The sequence below is a fragment of the Chiloscyllium plagiosum genome, unplaced genomic scaffold (assembly GCF_037043375.1).
Source record: "Chiloscyllium plagiosum isolate Xiang-an unplaced genomic scaffold, Cpla_swu_hap1 HiC_scaffold_14, whole genome shotgun sequence".
Taxonomy (NCBI): Eukaryota; Metazoa; Chordata; class Chondrichthyes; order Orectolobiformes; family Hemiscylliidae; genus Chiloscyllium; species Chiloscyllium plagiosum.
Genome location: NW_028270152.1, coordinates 40,930,205 through 40,953,083, shown reverse-complemented (window position 1 = coordinate 40,953,083; position 22,879 = coordinate 40,930,205). Strand labels below are relative to the sequence as shown.

Here is a 22,879-nt window from a genome sequence, read left to right as displayed (position 1 = left end):
AATCTTGGTTTTTCTTGAGTAGTTGCTAGTTTTTATGGAATAATGATGTTGATTGTGCCGAAAGCTTCATCCACAAAATGTCAAATGTTTGTTTATCCTCTGATCTCCTCCAGGTCATGTCTCAGGTCTGTCTTTCTGTGATCTCTGTGCATTAGCTTATGTTTACTCAGGTCTCTGGTACACTCCTCGTTGATATTGTTATCCTGCTGTGTCAGTCTTCTGTTTGGCTGTTCCCTGTTATACTCTCTAGCTGCGGCTTTGGAGCCAGATTTGTTTCTTACTTTGGCCCAGTGTCATTTTGTACCACTGCCTTGCATAGATCTTGGAATGCAGGAGGGCTTTGTGGAGTGTGAGAGACCGTCCATGCTACACAGCTGACTTGTTTTTTGTGTCCTAGCTACAGTGCAGTTCTATTGGCTGTATCCAGTGCTTGTTGTCTGACTATACTGGCTTCATATTTTGTGCCATCTGCTAGCAGTGAATCAATGCTGTAACCTTTCATTTTTTTTCCAGGTGGTCCCTTTGGAATGCTTCGATCAGTGTTGAGGCAATTACCAACACCATTATCCACTCCAACATTTCAGTCTCTGAAAAATCACATTGTCACCCCTGTTACAGCATTGACTTACAGACTGAACTATTGATTTTTGTAACTGTCACTAATAGAATATGAATTATAAGTAGTACATTTGACAATTAACTCTTACATGCAGCTGATCTTCTCGAAACTTTGTATATATTTGAAGCTTCTTTCTGGTCCTCTTCAGATAAGCTCATAGCATTGATGTTGTTTACAAATTGTTATCAGTGTTTTTATGGCTTGTGTAAATAGTTTGCAACTGCAAGATCTGTGAAGCACAGCTGCCTTAGTTCAAAATGTTTGAACTCAAATAGGCAATTCACACTCTTCCAATTCACACTGGAGGATGTGGTACCAGCCTTATGCTCTTTTGCCTTTTTAAGACATTACTAATATGCAGGAGTCTTCGTTTCAGTCATCTTATTACCATGGGGTCATTCAGTATATATCTTCAGCATGGTTTCTGCTGTGTACTCTGCTTTTGCCTTTTCTTTTCACTTTGTATTTTCTTTTGTGTATTTACAAAACACAGAACACTACAGCGCAGTACAGGCCTTTCGGCCCTTGATGTTGCACTGACCTGTGAAACCAATCTGAAGCCCAGCTAACCTATGCTATTCCATTTTCATCCATATGTCTATCCAATGACCATTAAATGCCCTTAAAGCTGGCAAGTGTACTACCGTTGCAGGCAGTGCATTCCATGTCCCAACTAATTTCTGAGTAAAGAAATTACCTCTGACATCTGACCGATATCTATCAACCCGCAATTTAAAGTTAGGCCCCATCATGCTAGCCATCACCATCCAAGAAAAATGGCTCTCACTGTCCACCTGAGCTAACCCTCTGATTATCTTCCATGTCTCAATTAAGTCACCTCTCAACCTTCTTGTCTCTAACAAAAACAGCCTCAAGTCCCTCAGCCTTTCCTTACAAGACCTTCCTTCCATACCAGGCAACATCCTAGTAAATCTCCTCTCAACCCCTTCCAAAGCTTCCATTTCCTTCTTATAATGTGGCGACCAGAACTGTAAGCAATACTCTCACAAGTGCAACCACACCACAGTTTTGTACAGCTGCTGCATAACATCATGGTTCCAAAACTCAATCCTTCTAACAATAAAAGTTAACACACCGTAAACCTTCTTAACAATCCTATCAACCTGAGTGGCAAATTTCAGAGATCTGTGTACATGGACACTGAGATCCCTCTGCTCATCTACACTACCAAGAATCTTACCATTAGCCCAGTACTCTGCATTCCTGTTGCTCCTTCCAAAATGAATCACCTCACACTTTTCTGCATTAAATTCCATTTGCCTCCTCTCAGCCCAGCTCTGCAGCTTATCTGTGTCCCTCTGTAAACTACAACATGCTTCTGCAGAATCCACAACTCTACTGACTTTAGTGTCATCTGCAAATTTACTCACCCATCCTTCTACACCCTCATCCAGGTCGTTTATAAAAATGATAAGCAGTAGTGGACCCAAAACAGATCCTTGAGGTACACAACGATTAACTGATTCTGGGTAATCCAAGATGGAGGACGGGAAAAATTTCTGGCTGTAACAGCTGCTCCTTTTTTGAGGTATTTTAGGTGCTGGAGATGATTTCCTCAAATTCCAGGAGCAGCAATTACTGTTTCACATGCTGTTGCATTGTTTTGGAACTTGGAAAAAAAAAGTCAAAACAACAACAGTTTTAAAAGGGAGAATCACAGACAAAGGAAGCACATGGTGAGGACAGTGCAAGAGAGAGAGAGAGAGAACCTGCACAGTTACTGCCTTTGCTGTTTGAATTCATGTATCGTTGGACATCGGAGTGTGCCTGGGAAAATTAACAAACAGTGAAATTCACAACTGATCTTGGAGGAACCTGTTTGGGCGAAGTTCACAGCACAGAGTTAGATAAGTGAATCGTTGTTTTAAGTGTGTCAAACAGAAAGGCTGCAGTAGTGAGTAGAGTGGGTTCTTTCTTGATTCTATGATTTTGGAGATATGTCTCTTGATTAAACTTAAAATATTAGCCATAACTATTAATTTAACCTGGGGCAGTGTTTGTAGAGGAATAAGACGGTGTTATTTTCTGGGTCTGTAGATTGTGAAGGAGCAAAAATGGCCTTTGCAGTGATATGTACTTCTTGTCAGATGTGGGAGTTTAAAGGGAGTTTAAGGGTTACTGCGGATTATATCTGCCATAAATGCTGTTGGATGCAAATCTTATCAAATCGAATGGATCGGTTGGAGAGACAGTGAGAAGCAATGAGGAATTTGCAACACCAACAGTATGTGATGGATGGCAGTTATAGAAAGGGGAGAAAGTCTCAGATACAGTCACATAGATGGGTTAACTCCAGGAAAGGTAAGAGAGGTAGGCACCTAGTGCAGGAGTCTTTTGTGGATATACCCATTTCAAACAGGTATGCTGTTTTGGAAAATGTAGGGAGTGATGGATTCTCAGGGGAACATAGCACATACAGCCAAGTTTCTGGTATTGAGACTGGCTCTAATGCAACGAGGGGTACATCGGGTTCCAAGCGATCAATTGCTGTAGGAGACTCTCTAGTCCAAGGTACAGACAGACATTTCTGTGGTCAGCAGAATGGTGCCAGGATCAAGGATGTCTCAGAGAGGGTGCAAAATGTTCTCACGGGGGAGAGGGGCCAGCAGGAGGACATTGTCCACATTGGAACCAACGACATAGGAAGGGAAAAGATTGAGATTCTGAAGGGAGATTACAGAGAGTTATGGAAGAAATTTAATAAGGAGGTCCTGGAGAGTAGTAATATCTGGATTACTCCCAGTGCTACGAGCTAGTGAGGGCAGGAATAGGAGGATAGAGCAGATGAATGCATGGCTGAGGAGCTGGTGTATGGGAGAAGGATTCACATTTTTGGATCATTGGAATCTCTTTTGGGGTAGAAGTGACCTGTACAAGAAGGACGGATTGCACCTAAATTGGAAGGGGACTAATATACTGGCAGGGAAATTTGCTAGAGCTGCTCAGGAGGATTTAAATTAGTAAGGTGTGGGGATGGGACCCAGGGAGATAGTGCGGAAAGAGATCAATCTGAGACTGGTACAGTTGAGAACAGAAGTGAGTCAAACAGTCAGGGCAAGCAGGGACAAGGTAGGACTAACAAATTAAACTGCATTTATTTCAATGCAAGGGGCCTAACAGGGAAGGCAGATGAACTCAGGGCATGGTTAGGAATATGAGACTGGGATATCATAGCAATTACAGAAACAGAGCTCACAGATGGGCAGGACTGGCAGCTTAATGTTCCAGGATACAAATGCTACAGGAAGGATAGAAACGGAGGCAAGAGAGGAGGGGGAGTGGCATTTTTGATAAGGGATAGCATTACAGCTGTGCTGAGGGAGGATATTCCCAGAAATACATCCAGGGATGTTATTTGGGTGAACTGAGAAATAAGAAAGGGATGATCACCTTATTGGGATTGTATTATAGATCCCCTAATAGTCAGAGGGAAATTGAGGAACAAACTTGTAAAGAGACCTCAGCTATCTGTAAGAATAATAGGGTGGTTATAGTAGGGGATTTTAACTTTCCAAACCTCGACTGGGACTGCCATAGTGTTAAAGGTTTAGATGGAGAGGAATGTGTTAAGTGCGTACAAGACAATTTCTGATTCAGTATGTGGATGTACCTACTAGAGAAGGTGCAAAACGTGACCTACTCTTGGACAATAAGGCAGGGCAGGTGACTGAGGTGTCAGGGGGGGAGCACTTTGGGGCCAGCGACCATAATTCTATTAGATTTAAAATCGTGATGGAAAAGGATAGACCAGATCTAAAAGTTGAAGTTCTAAATTGGAGAAAGGCCAATTTTGACGGTATTAGGCAAGAACTTTCAAAAGCTAATTGGGGGCAGATTTTCACAGGTAAAGGGACGGCTGAAAAATGGGAAGCGTTCAGAAATGAGATAATGAGAATCCAGAGAAAATATATTCCTGTTAGGGTGAAAGGGAAGGCTGGTAGGTATAGGGAATGCTGGATGACGGAAGAAATTGAGGGTTTGTTTCAGAAAAAGAAGGAAGCATATGTCGGGTACAGACAGGATAGATCAAGTGAATCCTTCGAAGAGTATAAAGGAAGTAGGAGTCTACTTAAGAGGGAAATCAGGAGGGCAAAAAGGGGACATGAGATAGCTTTGGCAAATAGAATTAAGGAGAATCCAAAGGGTTTTTACAAATACATTAAGGACAAAAGGGTAACTAGGAGAGACTGGGGCCCCTCAAAGATCAGCAAGTCGGCCTTTGTGTGGAGCCGCAGAAAATGGGGGAGATACTAAATGAGTATTTTGCATCAGTATTTACTGTGGAAAAGGATATGGAAGATATAGACTGTAGGGAAATAGATGGTGACATCTTGCAAAATGTCCATATTATAGAGGAGGAAGTGCTGGTTGTCTTGAAACGGGTAAATGTGGATAAATCCCCAGGACCTGATCAGGTGTACCCGAGATCTCTGTGGGAAGCTAGAGAAGTGATTGCTGGGCCTCTTGCTGAGATATTTGTTTCATCGATAGTCACAGGTGAGGTGCCAGAAGACTGGAGGTTGGCAAACGTGGTGCCACTGTTTAAGAACGGTGGTAAGGACAAGCCAGGGAACTACAAAACAGTGACCCTGACTTCAGTGGTGGGCAAGTTGTTAGAGGAAATCCTGAGAGATAGGTTGAACATGTATTTGGAAAGGCAAGGACTGATTAGGAATAGTCAACATGGCTTTGTGCAGGGGAAATCATTTCTCACAAACTTGATTGAGTTTTTTGAAGAAGTAACGAAGAGGATTGATGACGGCAGAGTGGTAGATGTGATCTATATGGACTTCAGCAAGGTATTCGACAAAGTTCCCCATGGGAGATTGATTAGCAAGGTTAGATCTCATGGAATACAGGGAGAACTAGCCATTTGGATACAGAACTGGCTCAAAGGTAGAAGATAGAGGGTGATGGTGGATGGTTGTTTTTCAGACTACAGGCCTGTGACCAGTGGAGTGCCACAAGGATCGGTGCTGGGTCCTCTACTTTTTGTCATTTACATAAATGATTTGGATGCGAGCATAAGAGGTACAGTTAGTAAGTTTGCAGATGACACCAAAATTGGAGATGTAGTGGACAGCAAAGAGGGTTACCTCAGATTACAACAGGATCTGGACCAGTTGGGCCAATGGGCTGAGAAGTGGCAGATGGAGTTTAATTCAGATAAGTGCGAGGTGCTGCATTTTGGGAAAGCAAATCTTAGCACTAACAAATCTCCTCGCAGGGATATTGGTCCCCTTGCAATTCACGTGCAACCTGTCCCTCTTACGCAGGTCACATCTACCCCTGAATTGATCCCAATGGTCCAAGGATGTGAATCCTTCCCCCTATCCACACATTCATCTGCTCTTTCCTCCTATTTGTACACCCATGAGCACATAACGCTGGGAGTAGTCCAGACATTACTACCCTCCAGGACCTACATTTTAACCTCCTGCCTAGCTTCCAATATGTTCTCTGCAGAATCTTGTCCCTTTCCCTCCCTATTTCGTTGGTACCAGCATGCACAGTGACCTTGTGCTGGTCATTCACACCTTAGAAAATACTCTGCACTCTCTCCGAGACATCCTTGACCCTGGCACCATGGAGGCAACACACCATCATGATGTCTTGCTGATAGCGCAGAAAGGTTTGTCTGTGCCCCAGGCTAGAGTGTTCCCGATTGCAATCAATCACTTGGAACCTGACTTAGCCCTCACTAGAGCAGATCCAGTCACAGTACCAGAAACCTGGCTGTCACTCCCCTGAGAGACTATTCTGCTACAGTGTCCCAAAACGGAGTACCTGTTCGAGATGGGGATAGCAACGGATGGGTTGATGTTAGGAGGTATATCTAGGATTTTGTATACCAGCTGTTAAAATCCAAAGAGTAATCAGCAGTCCCTTTCCAGCTGCTACTGGGAAGGAATCAAAAGCAGAATATTTTCTACAGCTCTGTATGAACTTGGCACTTAAACCCAGCTGGAGGCAATATGACATGAGGAATAAAGTTCAGCGTTAAGGACAGAGATCTCAAACTGGGGTTCAGGTACAATGGGTCGCATTTATGCCTCCTCATACAACAAAAAAATCATGGAAGGTTCTCCAAATAAATTGAGGAGAAAGTGAGGTCTGCAGATGCTGGAGATCAGAGCTGGAAATGTGTTGCTGGAAAAGCGCAGCAGGTCAGGCAGCATCCAGGGAACAGGAGAATCGACGGATGCCCGAAACGTCGATTCTCCTGTTCCCTGGATGCTGCCTGACCTGCTGCGCTTTTCCAGCAACACATCTCCAAATAAATTACCAAACTCCTTGAGTCAAAGAACCATGAGAGAGAGACAGAGTGAACATTTTATGTTCAGTTTGATTCCTCTTCTGCAGGAGCAGCTCGTTTGCCTCGCAGCGCCAGGGACCTGGGTTTGATTCTACCCTCAGTGACTGTCTGCGTGGAGTTTGCACATTGTCCCCGTGTCTGCATGGGTTTCCTCCGGGTGCTCTGGTTTCCTCCCACAGTCCAAAGATGAGCAGGATAGGTGTAATGGCCATGAGAAATTGCCCATAGTGTTCAGGGATGTGCAGGCTGGGTGGGTTAACCAATGGAAATGCAGGATTACATGAATAAGGTTGTCTCTGGGTGGTATAGAATAACACTGGTTCCTGGTCATGTGATGAGGTAGAGCTTTTTGGCTCACATTATGTTGCGTGCCTTAAAGGGATATCCTCCTTATATTCAAATCTAGTTCCTAGTAGCTGAAGTGTTCATTAAGTCTACATCAATTTGCAAACGTTTCAGTAATGAAAAACAAGCAATTGTGATGTGGAAAAGATGTCTTCACGTGAATGATTCAGGTGTGGAAATGCATCATCTTGAGATGTGGCCATGAGATGATTAGTTAAATGAGACAGTGTGGGGAATATGGGGAAATGGAAAGGGAGTGGCACTAATAGTCATGAAGGTCATTTGGAGAGCCAGTGCAGACACTGTGGGCTGAATGGCCTTCTTCTGTGCCACAGCGCTTCTGTGATTAATGTATTCCTGTTTTGACATACATTATGGTTCATATTTTATATTTGTATCTGACAAATAAGAAAGTATTATTTTTTATCCCTGTGATTCTGTACTGGCAGTATAACCATGGGGCATGGGGTAAAAACCTAACTTAGGATGTCAATAACCATTCTATTCATTGCTGTTCTCAAATATGGTTCCACTGCAATCTTTACATGCTGTTGATGTCCAGATGGTGAGTTTTTTTCTGCCTGTGTTTTCAATAGGGAAGAACAGATCTGGAGAACCTCCCAGATAACAATGGAAAAGGATGTGCTGCTGTGAACATAGGCTGAGACGGGATACACAGTCCCACTTTCACCCAGGGTTCAAGACATGTTTTAAATTTGAAACTGGAAAAGATTGTTCTTGTTTAGTAAACTTTTGGGTGGTCAGTAAATCAAAGAAAACATCTTCAGTTCTAAATAAAGAACAGTAAATCTCAAATGTCACTGAGGACGATTGCATTTTAATGAAAGAAACAAAAATTACTTTAAGTATCTAAGCAGTATTTTCATTAAAGATATATTTTTGTTAACAGATCCTGAAGAATGAGAAATCAAAGAACAAATACGGACAATGGCCTGAAGCAATCGAAATGGAGGGTTGCATACCAAGAAAGATGGATTAACTGCAATTTATAAAATTGTATTTTGACATTTCTTTAAAACATTATATTGGTTCTTTATTCCCCAAAGCAATAATGATCAATTTACTATTTTTACCCTCTTCAAATTTATTATTGTTGCCCAGTAAAGCTTCAATTTCCATTTATCTTACCAGGTAAGGTATACATATTTGAAGGCTGTTGCAGCACAGTGGTAGTGTCCCTACCTATGGGTCAGGATGCCTGGGTTCATGTTCCACCTACTCCGAAGTTGTATAATACCATCTGTTAGCAGGTTCATTAGAAAGTCAGAAATGAACCTACTGGTAATTAAATTACAATTTAATCACGGTATTTGAAGGAAACTCACCATTGTCATTATTTCAGCCTGGGGTTAATTTTTGCTTAAACCAATGCTAAAGAGACCAGAAACTCAATTTATTGCTTCAACTTGCATTTAACTCCATGATCTTTTACATTGGTTCAGCTAGTTTCTCCATAATTGCACTGGTCAAACTACTGGAAATTCTAACAGTGTACATTTTTTTATGTTTTGTATTTCTTGCAAAGGCTATCATTTTACATCCTTGATTCATTTATGCACTTACGTCTCATTAAAATTTTGTTTGTCCTACATCAAAAATCATGTTGTTTTATTGTCCAACCTTGTCAATCATTGTTACAGGAAGTACAGAAATTCATCATAATATGATGAGCAATATTTGGTAAAATTAGAAACAGTTTCCCTCGAACATGAGGTCAGATGTAGAGATGTCCACAATCATCAGCATTTGATCAAACGAATGTTTTGAAAAATTCAGAGGCCAGCTTTTGGTTTTCTGAAATCCCTTTTTCAACCTCACTTATTCATTTATTAGGTGATGCAGCCACATAGTAACAATACCTTCTGTGCATATAGGACATAGGAACACCAGCAGAAGCAGAATTAGTCAGAATTACCAATATTTTTAATTATCAACCCACTATTAAACATAAAGCCTTAAACAAACAAAGGCATGAAGTTTTTAGACACCAGAGTATTTAGATTGCTAGAAATCAACAAGTTTGAGTTAACAGTGAAAGATGCTTTCAAAATAACTGATGCACACATCAACACACAAAAAGCTATGCCAAAAGCATACCTTGTGCAGACTGTGAAGTCTTAGCTAATAGTGTGTTTCCATTGCATATGAACAAAATTAGAACATTTTAACCTAGCCATTAGAAAACTTCTCACTACATCTCAAATCTCAATCTCGGATTGAATTAAAAAATTGACAAAATGTTTATTACAATATATTTTACAGTATATATTTTCTCCTCATAGTAGTTCTTGAACCTAAACAAACTGAAGATAGTTTTCACATTCAATTTCAAGTAACACATTACCTCTGTGATTTCACATTTTCTTAGCTCCAGTTTGACAGAGTATTTCTTTGTTGATGGGTTTCTAAACTATTCTGTCTCCTCTGTAGATTCCAAATTGTCCACAGTCCTTGCAAACACGCATTATCTAACACCCCTTGTAGCCTCCTTCTGCCCTCCTTGTTTGCAGCATCCTTCTCATCCCCACCCTCTTAAAGCCTGTGTTTCCTTTCTCCCATCCTGTCTCCTCTCACACCCTTGAAGCCTTTTACAGCCCCTTCTCCCCCCACACCTCACTTTGAGCCTCCTTTATCCCCACCTCCTCCTTACAGTCTCCTTCGCCCCTCATGTACTTGTCACTTCCACCTCCTCTCCACCATACCTTCTTCTAACCTCGGTCATTCCTGGAAAGTGAAACTCCTGGATCAAGCAGTTGGATACCCCCACCCAAGCAAAAGGCCCTCACCCCACAATGTCCAATCAGCAAAAGCCAGCCCCGCCCCTCCCACAGCACCTCCCCAACGACCCCTTACTGCTACCACTTATTCTCCTGACTATTCACTGCTCCTATAAATTAAAGGGTGTTTCTGTCGTGAAGTTGATTCTGATCAAGTTGTCAATTCTACTTATGGAGGAGACCATTTTCTCACATTATTTGCCTCGATTATTAAATTTACCTAGATATTTTAGTATCACCCACTGCTACTGTGAATTTCAACCTCAACCAAGGAATTTTTGGCTTTCATTAACAGGGGGATTGAGTTTAAGAGTCGTGACATTTTGTTGCAGCTCTATAAAACTTTGGTTAGACTGCACTTGGAATACTGAGTCCAGTTCTGGTCACCCTATTATAGGAAAGATGTGGATGCTTTGGAGAGGTTTACCAGGATGCTGCCTGGACTGGAGGGCTTATCTTATGAAGAGAGGTTGACTGAGCTCAGACTGTTTTCATTGGAGAAAAGGAGGAGGAGAGGGGACCTAATTAAGGTATACAAGATAATGAGAGGCATAGATAGAGTCGATAGCCAGAGACTATTTCCTAGGGCAGAAATGGCTCACACGAGGGGTCATAGTTCTAAGCTGGTTGGAGGAAAATATAGAGGGGATGTCAGAGGCGGGTTCTTTACACAGAGAGTTGTGAGAGCATGGAATGCGTTGCCAGCAGCAGTTGTGGAAGCAAGGTCATTAGGGACATTTAAGAGACTGCTGGACATGCATATGGTCACAGAAATTTGAGGGTGCATACATGAGGATCAATGGTCGGCACAACATCGTGGGCTGAAGGGCCTGTTCTGTGCTGTACTGTTCTATGTTCTATGTTCAAGTGTTATTGAGTGCTACTCACAACTCCTCAAATGTTAAATCAGCCTGTGACCCCTTGCAGCAAGTCCTGGACAACATCCAGGCTTGGACTGATAAGTGGCATGTAATTATCATCTCTGACAAAAGAGAATTTAATCAGCTCCCCTTTACATTCAGGAACCTTACTCTGACTGAATTCTCCACCATCAATATCTTGGGGCTTGCTATTAACCAGAAGCTGAATTGCATAGATATTGCGAATACAAAAGCAGGTCAAAGGCTTGAAATTCTGCTCCAAGTAACTGACTCTCCAAAGACCTTTTACCATCTTCAAGGCACAAGTGTGATGCAATACGGCGCTTCCCTGGATCAGTGCAGCTACAACAACACTCAAGATGCTAACACCATTTAGTGTAAAGCAACTCACTTGAACAGTAACCCATCTACCACCTTAAGAATCCACTACTGAGCACAGCTTGACTGCAGAGTGAACATCTACATGATGAATGCAGCATTTCTCAAAGCGTCCTTTTAGATGACCCACCAAATCCATGACCTCTATCATCTCAAAGGTCACTCAAAGACCACTCCCCATTTGCCTGGATGGATGCAGTTTCAAAAACACTCAAGAAACTTTGACCATCCAGGCCAAAGTTTGATTGGCACCACATCAGCAAGCATCCACTCCCTCCATCACTAATGCTCAGTAGCATCGGTGTGTTTTATTTAAAAGATGCACTGCAGAAATTCACCAAATATCCTTAGGCATCACCTTTCAAACCAATGACCACTTTCATCTGAAAGGACAACAGCGTGGGAACACCACCTGCAAGTTCCTCTCCAAGCCAGTCGCCATCCTGATTTGGAACTATAACACTGTCCCTTCACTAATTCTTGGACTATGTCCCCGATTCTAGAATCTTTAACCAATGGAAATAGTATATCTACTCTGTGTTGCCCCATTAATATCCAGAAACCTCAATTACATCCCCCCCTTAACCTTCTACAGAAGATTCTAGAGCATTATGGTCTAATTTGTCTAATCTCTCCTCATAACTTAACCCCTGAAGTCCAGGGTTCATCCTTGTAAAACTGCGTTGAACTCCCTCCAGGGCCAAAACATTCTTCCTAAGGTGTGTTGCCCAGATCTGCTCACAGTACTGTGAATGGGGTCTAACTGGGGTTTTGAATTACTGCTGCATAACATTTGCATCCCTATATTCCAGCCATTTAAATATGAAAGCCAGCAACTATTTTCTGTGGCTGTTCCTGGCATTTAAAGAGCTATGTGCCTGAAAGCCCAAATCATATTGGACATCCATTGTATTTAACTTTGTGCCCTCTAAAAAAATATCCTGATCTATCCTTTTTCATTCTGAAATGGATAACCTCACCTTTGCTTATATTTAAATCAATATCCCACAGCTTTCCCATTCACCTAATCTATTAATATCCTGTCGTAATTTTATGTCTTTAATGCTACCCAATTTTGTATCATCAGCAAATTTGACTTTTTATGCCATTATCAAAGTCGATAATAAATATTGTGGATAATTGAGGCCCCAGCAGAGACCCCTGTGAGATACCACAAGTTACATCCTATCAGTTTGAGTACTTATCCATTATTTCAAATCTCTATTTTTTGCCACTCAATCAATTTCCTATCCATGTCAATAATTTGCCCTCAGTTCAGTGGGTTTCCACCTTAGCCTACAGTCTCCTGTGTGGGCCTTTATCAAAATTCTTCTGGAAGTCCAAATAAACAATATCCATTGGGCTTATCTCTATCTACCACCTTTGTCAACTCTTCAAAAAGCTTTATGAGATTTATCAGGCATGACCCATCTTTCATGAATCCATGCTGACTCTCCTTGATCAATTGGAAATGTTTCAAATGATCAGATACTCTATCCTTAATTATAGACTCCAACAATTTCTCCACTGCAGATGTGAGGTTAATTGGTCTGTTATACCATGGTTTCCCTCTCTTACCTTTCTTAAAGAAGAGAGTGACATGAGCAAATTTCCAGTCCAGAGGTAGAATTCCTGAATCCAGGGAACTATGAAAGATTATGGTTAGGGTGTTGGCAATGTACTGTCGTACCTCCTTTAACACCTATTAATGGAAACCATTAGGTCCTGGGATTTGTCACTCTTCAGTTCCATTAATTTCCAATTATTGAAGACTTACTTAAGTATTTAGACCAATTCCCTGATTCTTTGTTAATTCCTTTTGGACTTCTGGCCAGTTATCCTCCTTTTCTGATGTGAATACTGAAGCAAAATAATCATTCAGCATGTTCTCCGGTCATTGACAATATCCCCACTGTCACCTTCAGTGACCTAACAGTACACTTAATCAGTCACTTTCCCTTTATACAACTATAAAATCTCTTCTTTTTGTCTTTCATATCCCTTGCAAGGTTCCTTTCATAATCCTTTTTAGCCACTCTTGTAAGCGCTTGGTGGCCCATTGGTCTTTGTATTTGTCCCATTCTGTGCGATCTGTACTGTCCTTTGCATAGATATGCTTTAGTCACTTGGCAGCTTTTATGATTCTGCACCTGGTATCTGCAAGTGAAGTTGATCGCCTATTAGGCCAGATTGATGGGAGAGATGTCTTCTCTCTATGGTGACTGTACATTCCATATGCACAATAATTTGGAGAAACGTGATTCCAATCCACAGAGGACATGAATCCACTGCATTAAGCTGTCCAAACTTTGATATTGATTATCAAACTCGTTCAGAGAGGTAGAAATAACAGCTGCTTCTGGGAAGACCATTCTGCTGACTTCAGAGCTGAGGCAAATTGCTGATATAGGCTAGAGACAGCTTCACATTGCAGCTGCCTAGGTAACTGGGAATGCTTAATACTGAAATATACATAGCAATCTGAGATTTGGCAGGAGGAGGAGACCATAACCCCTTTCAGCCTATCTTGCTATTCAGTATAATCATGGCTCATGTGGTTCTGGTCTGAATTCCACTTCCTGTCTCTCCCCGTCCCCAACTCAACACCACCAAATTACCCTGGACTCCCTTACATTTCAGAAATCTATCTTAATTCTGCCTTGAATAAATTTAGTGACATAATTTCTCCATTGTTTTCTGAGGAAAACACATACCAATGACCCTCAGAAAAAAAATTCTGACCATTTCCATTTTAAAATGGGCACCTTTTATCCATAAACTCTAACTCCTGGTTCTTGTCTCCAACAGCCTCATGTATCCACAATATCATATTTCCTCAGGATCTTATATGTTTCAATATGTTCACCTCTCATTCTTCTAAATTCAAATGTAATTAAACAAAGCATTCAACCTTTCCTCATATGAGGAACGAGTGAAGTGAACCTTCTCTGAATTGCTTCCAACAGGCTTGTATATTGCTTTCAAACAATGAGACTAGATCCATGCATGGTACTCCAGATGTGGTCTCATCTTGCACGGCTGTAGTAAAATGTTCCTACTTCTGCATTCCATTGTCTTTAAACTAAATACCAATGTTCTATTTGCCCTCCTAATCATTTGATCTCCCTACATTCCAGATTTTTGTGATTCAGGTAACAATCACACTCGATTTAAATACTTCTTCATTCTTCCTGTCAAAACGACCAAGTCTCATTTTGCCACATTATACCTCTATCGGCTAATCTTTTGCCTTCTCAATCTATCTATAACTCTTTGCAGTTTTGTTTCCTCACCTTGATAATTTGCTTACTTAGCTATCTTACTGTCATTGGCAAATTTAACTACCACGTTATTAATCCCTCCATCTAAGCCATTGATATAGATTATACATAATTGAGACCCAAGCACTGACCTTTTGGCATCCACTAGTTGCAGCATGCCTACCCAAAAAGACCCCGCTATCATTACTCGCTGCTTCTTGTTAGCTAACTAATCCTTCATCCATGCTAATATGTTACCCCCTACACCGTGTGCTTTCATTAGTTACCGAAGGTGAAAATATTCACTTCACTGCACTGACAGCCCTCAGGTGAAGAAAACTTGTTCTTACCAAGTCTCAGATTCATAGTTCAACTTGATAAACTAGTTTTATCTCCCTCAAAATGGCCCATTCAAAAAATGTGTTGTGAAGTGTCTTAATTTCAAAGTTTTAGGAATGTAACTTGTAGTTGTGGATTAAAGAGTTAAATATAACATAAGTGGAAAAACCTATGTTTGAGAAATTGGTAAACACCCCAAAGATAAATACTATTCAAAGGATGGTCCATATTGACTTAAAGAGTTCAGAGGTGAAATGGGTTACACCCTTCTGAGATTATGGATAGAGACAGATATCTCCTGTTGACTTTATAAGACATTTAAAATATTTGTTGGTTTAAATAATAACGTTGTACAAAATTTAATATTAAATTAATACTACTTGCTTTGTTTGCCTTGTACAGTAAAAGATTTTGTTTAAAATGTGAAACCTTATTGAATAATTCTTTCAAGTAATTACTGGGAATTCAAATTTCTTTTGTTAATATGCTCCTTTGAGGTAACAACTTTCAGTCTTAAACTATAGCAATATGTGAAGTATTTCTGATAATATTAATGATGATTGATATCTTCAAGGCTAAAATCTTTATTTGCTATGCTGTACTATATTAGTAGCAATTGCTAGAAGAGGCTGTGCTGTTAACATCATCAAAATACTGTAACGCAGTAACCAGAAAATATCAATTGTTTTATTGTGGACTAACACATTAAAACATTGTTTTGGAAATAAGAATGACACATTTATTTTATGCAGTTTTTTTTTGTAACCAAGCCATTGTTGGTTTTCCCCCTCTCTTCGCCAATTATAAGGGGGTGGGTTAGCTCAGCGGACTGGACAGTTGGTTTGCAATACAAAGTGTCACCAACAGCATGGGCTCAACTCCCACACCATTTATTGTTACAATGGAGGTCCTACCTTCTTGACCTCATCAACTGAAGTGTTGTGACATTCAGGTTATACTCACCACCAGGCAACTCTAATGATAAAGCAGTCCTATTGCCCGTTGGGAGTATGGCAAGTTTACATATCAACACAATGCACTTGTTTTCATGTTGTATTAATGTTTGCTTTCTCTTTCATCTTTGTATTAGTTAACAACTCAACTTTTGTAACAGTAATCCCAATTTTCTTAATCCTACTGCAAACGTTATACCTTTGCAGCTACTTGAAAGGCTTCAGCAGAAGATTACTGGTGGGTGAAAGGTATATCTGCATATACTAACCCTAATGCAGAAGACATTGCTGGTTATAAATTAGGTCACTAGAAGAATGAACTTGTCAATAATTAGTTTGACTGGCTGGAGCTGTGCAGACTACAATGAATGAAGAAAACATAGAGGAAGTAACAGAGAGGATTGATGAGGGCAGAGCAGTGAATGTGATCTATATGGACTTCAATAAGGCATTTGAAGGGTTCTGCATAATAAATTGATTAACAAAGTTAGAATACTTGGAATACAGGGAGAACTAGCCATTTGGATACGGAACTGGCTCAAAGGTAGATCACAGAGGGTGGAGGTGAAGGGTTGCTTTTCGGACTGGAGTCCTGTATCCAGTGGTGTGCCACAAGGATCGGTGCTGGGTCCACTGCTTTGCGTCATTTATGTAAATGATTTGGATGTGAACATGGGAGGATATGATTAATAGATTTGCAGATGACACCAAAATTAGTGATGAACAGCAAACAAGGTTACCTCAGAGTACAATGGGACCTTGATCAGTAGGGCCAATGGACCAAGCTGCTGCATTTTGGAAAGGCAAATCAGGGCAAGACTTCTCCACTTAATGGTATGGTCCTGGGGAGTGTTGCTGAACAAAGAGACCTTGCAGTGCAGGTTCATAGTTCCTTGAAAGTGGAGTCGCAAGTAGACAGGATAGTGAAGAAGGCAATTGGTATGCTTTCCCTTATTGGTCAGAGTATTGAGTACAGGAGTTGGGAGGTCATGCCTCAGCTGTACAGGACACTGGTGAGGCCACTTTTGGAATACTGCATGCAATTCTAGTCTCCCTGCTATAGGAAGGATGTTGTGAAACTTGAAATGGTTCAGAAAAGATTTACAAGGATATTGTCAGGGTTGGAGGGTTTGAGCCATAGGGAGACATTGAATAGGCTGGACCTTATAGAGCTTTATACAATCATGAAGTGCATGGATAGGGCGAATAGCCAAGATCTTTTCCTCTAGGGTAGCGGAGTCCAAAACTAGAGGACACAGATTTCAAGTGAGAGGGGAAAGATTTAAAAGGGACCTAAGGGGCAACATTTTCATGCAGAGGGCGGTGCGTATGTGGAATAAGTTGCCAGAGGAAGTGGTGCAGGCTGGTACAATTACAACATTTAAAAGGCATCTGGATGGGTATATGAATAGGCAGGGTGTGGTGTGTACCACCTACTAGATGCGCGGCAAAAACTCACCAAGGCTCCATTGACAGCACGTTCCAAATGCAGTACCCCTTCCATCCAGAAGGGCAGGTGCTGCACAGGATCACCACCACTTGCAAGTTCTTGTACAAGTCACTCACTCTTCTGACTTGGAAATATATCATTGTTCTCTCAGTGTCACTGTGTCAAAATCCTATCACTCTCAAACGGACTACACCAAATGGACTGCGGAGCTTCAAGAAGGCAGATCATCACTACCTTCTTATGGACATCTAAGGTTGATGTCCTTAACCTGGCCCAGCGAGTGATGCCCACATCCTCTTCATGAATAAAAAAACTCCATCACTCATCTCCTGACAATCTCTATCAATCATAACTCATATTTAACATTCATGTCACAAAAACAAAAACAGAAATTGCTGGAAAAGGTCAGCAGGTCCGGCAGCATCCGTGGAGAGAAATCAGAGTTAACGTTTCAGATCAAGTGACCCTTCCTTAGAATTCATTTCTGTTTTTATTTTTGTTCCTTATTTCCAACATCCACAGTTCTTTCAGGTTTTTGTAAGATTCATGTGTTCCACTTCAACCCCTCATTCTTAACACTCTTGCAAGATATAGAACCACATCTCACAGCTTATACATTACAGGTATTCGACCTAAACCACCGTTTGCAAAGCATTCATTGATGCATTTCACTCTGTCACATGGAACATACCCAAACACAGCAGGAGATTACCGGTGGGTGAAAGGCACATCTGCAAATCCTAATCCTAATGCAGGAGACATTACTGGCTATAATTGCATGCACTTTGTTGAGGGCATGAGCAGCAGCAGTTCTAAAACCATCAAAGATGACTGTACACTCATTCCACTTTATTTTCCCCACCCCCCACATCACAAGTTCCCTCCTGTGTTTTTCTTCTTATTGAACCTTGCAATTTTAAATGATGATACAAAGCAACAACCACTTACAAAATTAAAGGAACTGCTAGAAGAAATGATTCACCAACTAACCCAAAAGTATTTGATCTCTTTAAACAGTAACAATGGAGTTCTTTTACAATCTGATCGTATGTGCAGCTATCTCATTTTAAAAACTGGAGCATCGAACTCAAAAATGGCACCACTAACCGTAGGACATCAATATTGCAGACCAATTCACATCATGATCTCCTGTTCTTTTTACACCAAATAGCCACACGTGGTAATGCCATCACCAACAAGGCAATTTACACTGTGGATGCTACTTTGGAGTTCGACAGGCACTCATGGCTCCCAGAAAACTGGCGGAAATCACAGAAACATACAATTGTAAAATGGCCACAGTGCAGAATGAGGCCATTCTGCCTGTTGTGTCCATGCTGGATCTCTGCAAGAGCAACTCAATTAGTCTTCTTTCCAGTACTCCTGCAATTTTCATCTCTTTACGTTCTCATTCTCGCCTTCTGAAGGCCACAAAGGAATCTGTCACCATCCATAATTTCAGGCAGTATATTCAGATCCTAGCCATTCACTCCATAAAGAGATAATTTCCCATGTGTTATTTCTTTTGCCAATCACTTTATTAGCGGAATGTTGCCCGCTTCTGAAGCCTTCTACCACAGGGAATAGCTTCTCAAAGTCTACACTATACCACTGATGATATTGAACACATCTATCTAAACTCCTGTCTACCTTCACTTCTCCGAGAAGCACAGCCTCAGTCTCCAGTCATAGACACATTGAGATGTCCAACACGGAAACAGACCCTTCAGTCCAACTCACCCATACCGACCAGGTATCCTAAATTAGTCTAATCCCATTTGCCAGCACTTGGCCCATATCCCTCGAAATCAATCCCTCCACATAACTGAAGCTTTGCATCCTTGGAAGCATTTTCATAAAAAAATTTCTGCAACCTCTCTAAATCCTTCAAATCGTTACTAAAATGTAATGACTAGAATTGGGCACAATAATCCAGTGAGCCAGAACCCAGAATTTTATAAATATTTGTTATAATCTCTCTGCTTTAGTGCTCTACACCTCCAGTTTTAGCCCATCCAGTATTGCAAAACCTTCTGCATTATCTGAAACATTAATTTGTAATATAATTGACACCTTTCTGGACAGAACATTTTTCACAGCAAAAGTTACTGACTACAGCAACAACAATGTTGCATTTACAAAGAACCAGCTGCTTTCTGGACATACTGCGTCTGTGACACGTTCAGAGACAGGTCATATGACTCAGTTTGTAGTTGGGTGAAATTTTGGTTTTGAACACAGTGAGAAAGACATCGGAACAGGGAAACAACCTTTGCCCTCTCTGTCTCAGAACACCCTCTCAAGGTTTAGGTTGAAATCCCACTGGAAATAGGGATAATCCAGGAAACTATAGACCGGTGAGTGTCATATTGGTGGTTGGGAAGCTATTGCAAAGAATTGTTCAGGATAGTATTTACGCGCATTTGGAAAAGCATGGTCTAATCAGGGACAGTCAGCATGGCTTTGTGCAGGGCTGGTCATGTCTTTCTAACTTGATTGAACGTTTCAAGGAGGTGACAAAGGTGATTGACGAGGATAGAGCAGAAGATGTTATTTACATGGATTTTAGTAAGGCTTTCAACATGGTCCCTCATGGTAGGCTCATCCAGAAAATTAAGATATATGGCATCCACAGTGACTTGGCCACACGGATTCAGAAATGGTTTGCCCACTAAAGGCAGAGGGTAGTGGTGGAAAGGTATTTTTCAGGCTGAAGATTTGTGACTAGTGATATTCTGCAGAGATCCATACTGGGACCTCTGCTGTTTGTGATATATATAAATGACTCGGATGAAAATATATTTGGGTAGGTTATAGGTTTGTAGACGATACAAAGATCTGCTATGATTAGTGTAGAAGGTTGTCAAAGGATATACCAAGATACAAATTTGTTGCAGATGTGGGCAGCGAAATGGCAAATGGAGTTTAATCCAGGTAAGTGTGAGGTGCTGCACTTTGGGAGATCAAATGTTTAGGAGGAGTGTACAGATAATGGCAGGACCCTGAACAGCACGGATGTACAGGTGAATCTTGAGGTTCAAGTGCATAGCTCCCTGAAAATGTGGCCACACAGTAGATAAAGAAGGCATATGGTATGCTTCCCTTTATTGGTTAAGGAATTGAGTGCAAGAGTCAGGATGTCATGTTGAGCTTTATAAGACTTTGTTTAGGCATACTTAAGGTTATTGCATTCAATTCTGGTCACCACATTACAGGAAGGATGTGGAGGTTTGGAGAGGGTGCAGAAGAGGTTTCCCAGGATGTTGCCTAAACTAGGTGGTATGAGCTATAAGGAGAGGCTAGAAAAACCTGGGTTATTTTCTATGCAGTGGCAAAGCTGAGGGGAGACTTGATGGAAGTCTATAAAATTGTGAGATGTAGAGATTGGGATAAAGATTCTGACTGTCAATCCTAAATTGAAATGTATAATACTAGAGGGCATGCATTTAAGATGAGAGGAGGAAAGTTCAAAGGAGATGTGAGAGGCAAGCTTTTTCTTTATACAGAGATTGGTAGGAGTCTGGAATGTGCTGCCAGTGTTGGTGGTGGAGGCAGATGTGTCAGGGACATTTAAGGGACCTTTAGATAAGCACATGAATGTCGAGGGAATGGAAGGGTGTGGACTAAGGGTGGACAGAAGGAATTGGTTTAATTTGGTGTCACGTTTGGCACAATATTGTTCCTGTGCTGCACTACTCTATGTTAACGTTGGAAGGCCTCATCGTCACAAATGAAGGATTCTTAAAGGAGAAGTCTCAATCTATATCACTGTCTCCACAAAAAGAGAATCCAGCCAACTATAATTAATTCAGGAGGAAACTCCTCCAACTGCTTTTGTATTTTCTTCAAAATTTACCTGTATTTTTAAGATAACATTGTGATATGTAAACATTACTACCCTAGGCCTGGAGAAAGTGTTCTTTACTTTTTAAACATTTTGTTAGTAATCTTCACACTTTTGCTGTGAAATAATTGCAGAGGCCAGTGTCCTGACACCAAGTCACTCTTTATTTCCATGTGACAGTACATGGACTCTGACCAGCTAGCTCAGACCCAGTCCTTAGAGTGAGGAGAATCCCTGTGACTCCTGTTTAAATCTGTCAGCCAAGACTCCCTGATTTGTCCAGGTTAACAGCCCCACTCGGGGATCTCATACGCAAAGAGATTGGCCTCACTAACCTGGTTCCAATCACTACATCCCTCCCCCGCCTAAGCCTGGGGATGGAGGTCTGTTCCTTTCCTTGTAGCTTCTCCTGGGACATTTTCACCCCATGTTTGGCTCCTTCCACTCAGACCTGGACACAGGTGGCATATACTGGACCGTAACCCAGCTGTTGTACTTGGAGTGTTTGGGAGAAATTCCTCCTTTCCTTTCCTCCTTTGATACCATTACCATTCAGCTGGTAATGGTATCAAAGCTGCATCCATTTCAGATGCTGAGGTTTCTTCCATGCTAGATGGAGGAGAGGGTGATCCTACAGTTTCTAAAAGCCTTGCTGAATGTTCTGAGGGACCAGTAATGTTTGCTTCTGCCCCACTTAAGAGGTAGCAGTTTTCAGGTGATCCACACATTTGTTCAGGACCACCTCATCTATCCGATCACAGGACCTGACCTCGCATCGACATTGCCTCGGACCCATGCAGGGCCATTTCTGTGGTTTTGACACCAGAACGTAAATTGTCTCTCTCACATAGTGGAGGCATGTGGCCCATTGGTGATCCTGATGCTGTTTTACCACCCATCCCCAGGCCCAGAAATATCAGGTTTAACCTGATGCTGAGTCCTCTCCCCATCAGTAACTTTGCTGGAGCTATCCCTGGAGTTGCATGTAGGCTGTGTCTATAATTAAACAGGAAATGGGACAGCTTGATATCACATGACGCTGTAGTCTGTTTCTTTAAGCCTCCCTTCAATATTTGGACCGCTCTTTCTACAAGACTATTGGATGATGGATGGTATGGAGCTATCCGAACATGCCGAATGCCATTTGACTTAAAGAAATACTCAAATTCCCAGCTGGTAAGTGATGTCCCATTGTCCATAACCAATATTTCCAAGAATCCAAGTATTGCTAATGTTACTCGTAGTTTCTTAAACATCATCTCTGAGTTTATGAATGAAATTTATGCATGTCCAGACACTTTGAATGGGCACCCATAATGACCAAGAACATTGAGCCCATGAAATGACAGTATAGTCGATGGGCAACTGGACTAGTGGTGCTGGATTAGTGGTGCTGGAAGAGCACAGCAGTTCAGGCAGCATCCAAGGAGCTTCGGAATCAACGTTTCGGGCAAAAGCCCTTCATCAGGAATAAAGGCAGTGAGCCTGAAGCGTGGAAAGATAAGCTAGAGGAGGGTGGGGTTGGGGAGAAAGTAGCATAGAGTACAATGGGTGAGTGGTGGAGGGGATGAAGGTGATAGGTCAGGGAGGAGAGGGTGGAGTGGATAGGTGGAAAAGGAGATAGGCAGGTAGGACAAGTCCACATCCATCAAAGTTTTACTTGCACATCCACTAA

The 22,879-nt window shown here is 41.5% G+C and overlaps 1 protein-coding gene across 7 annotated transcripts in view; it reads left to right on the top strand.

The window, feature by feature from the left end:
• The window catches only part of LOC122559040 (protein FAM3C-like), a 58,044-nt gene extending 49,124 nt beyond the window's left edge, over positions 1–8,920 (top strand). For all 7 annotated transcript variants that reach the window (XM_043708207.2, XM_043708203.2, XM_043708201.2 and 4 more), the window contains one exon: positions 8,212–8,920. In XM_043708207.2, the coding sequence (XP_043564142.1) occupies positions 8,212–8,301 (90 nt within the window). In that variant the 3' untranslated portion in view covers positions 8,302–8,920. The remainder of the gene's footprint in view (positions 1–8,211) is intronic.
• The last annotated feature ends 13,959 nt before the right edge of the window (positions 8,921–22,879 follow it).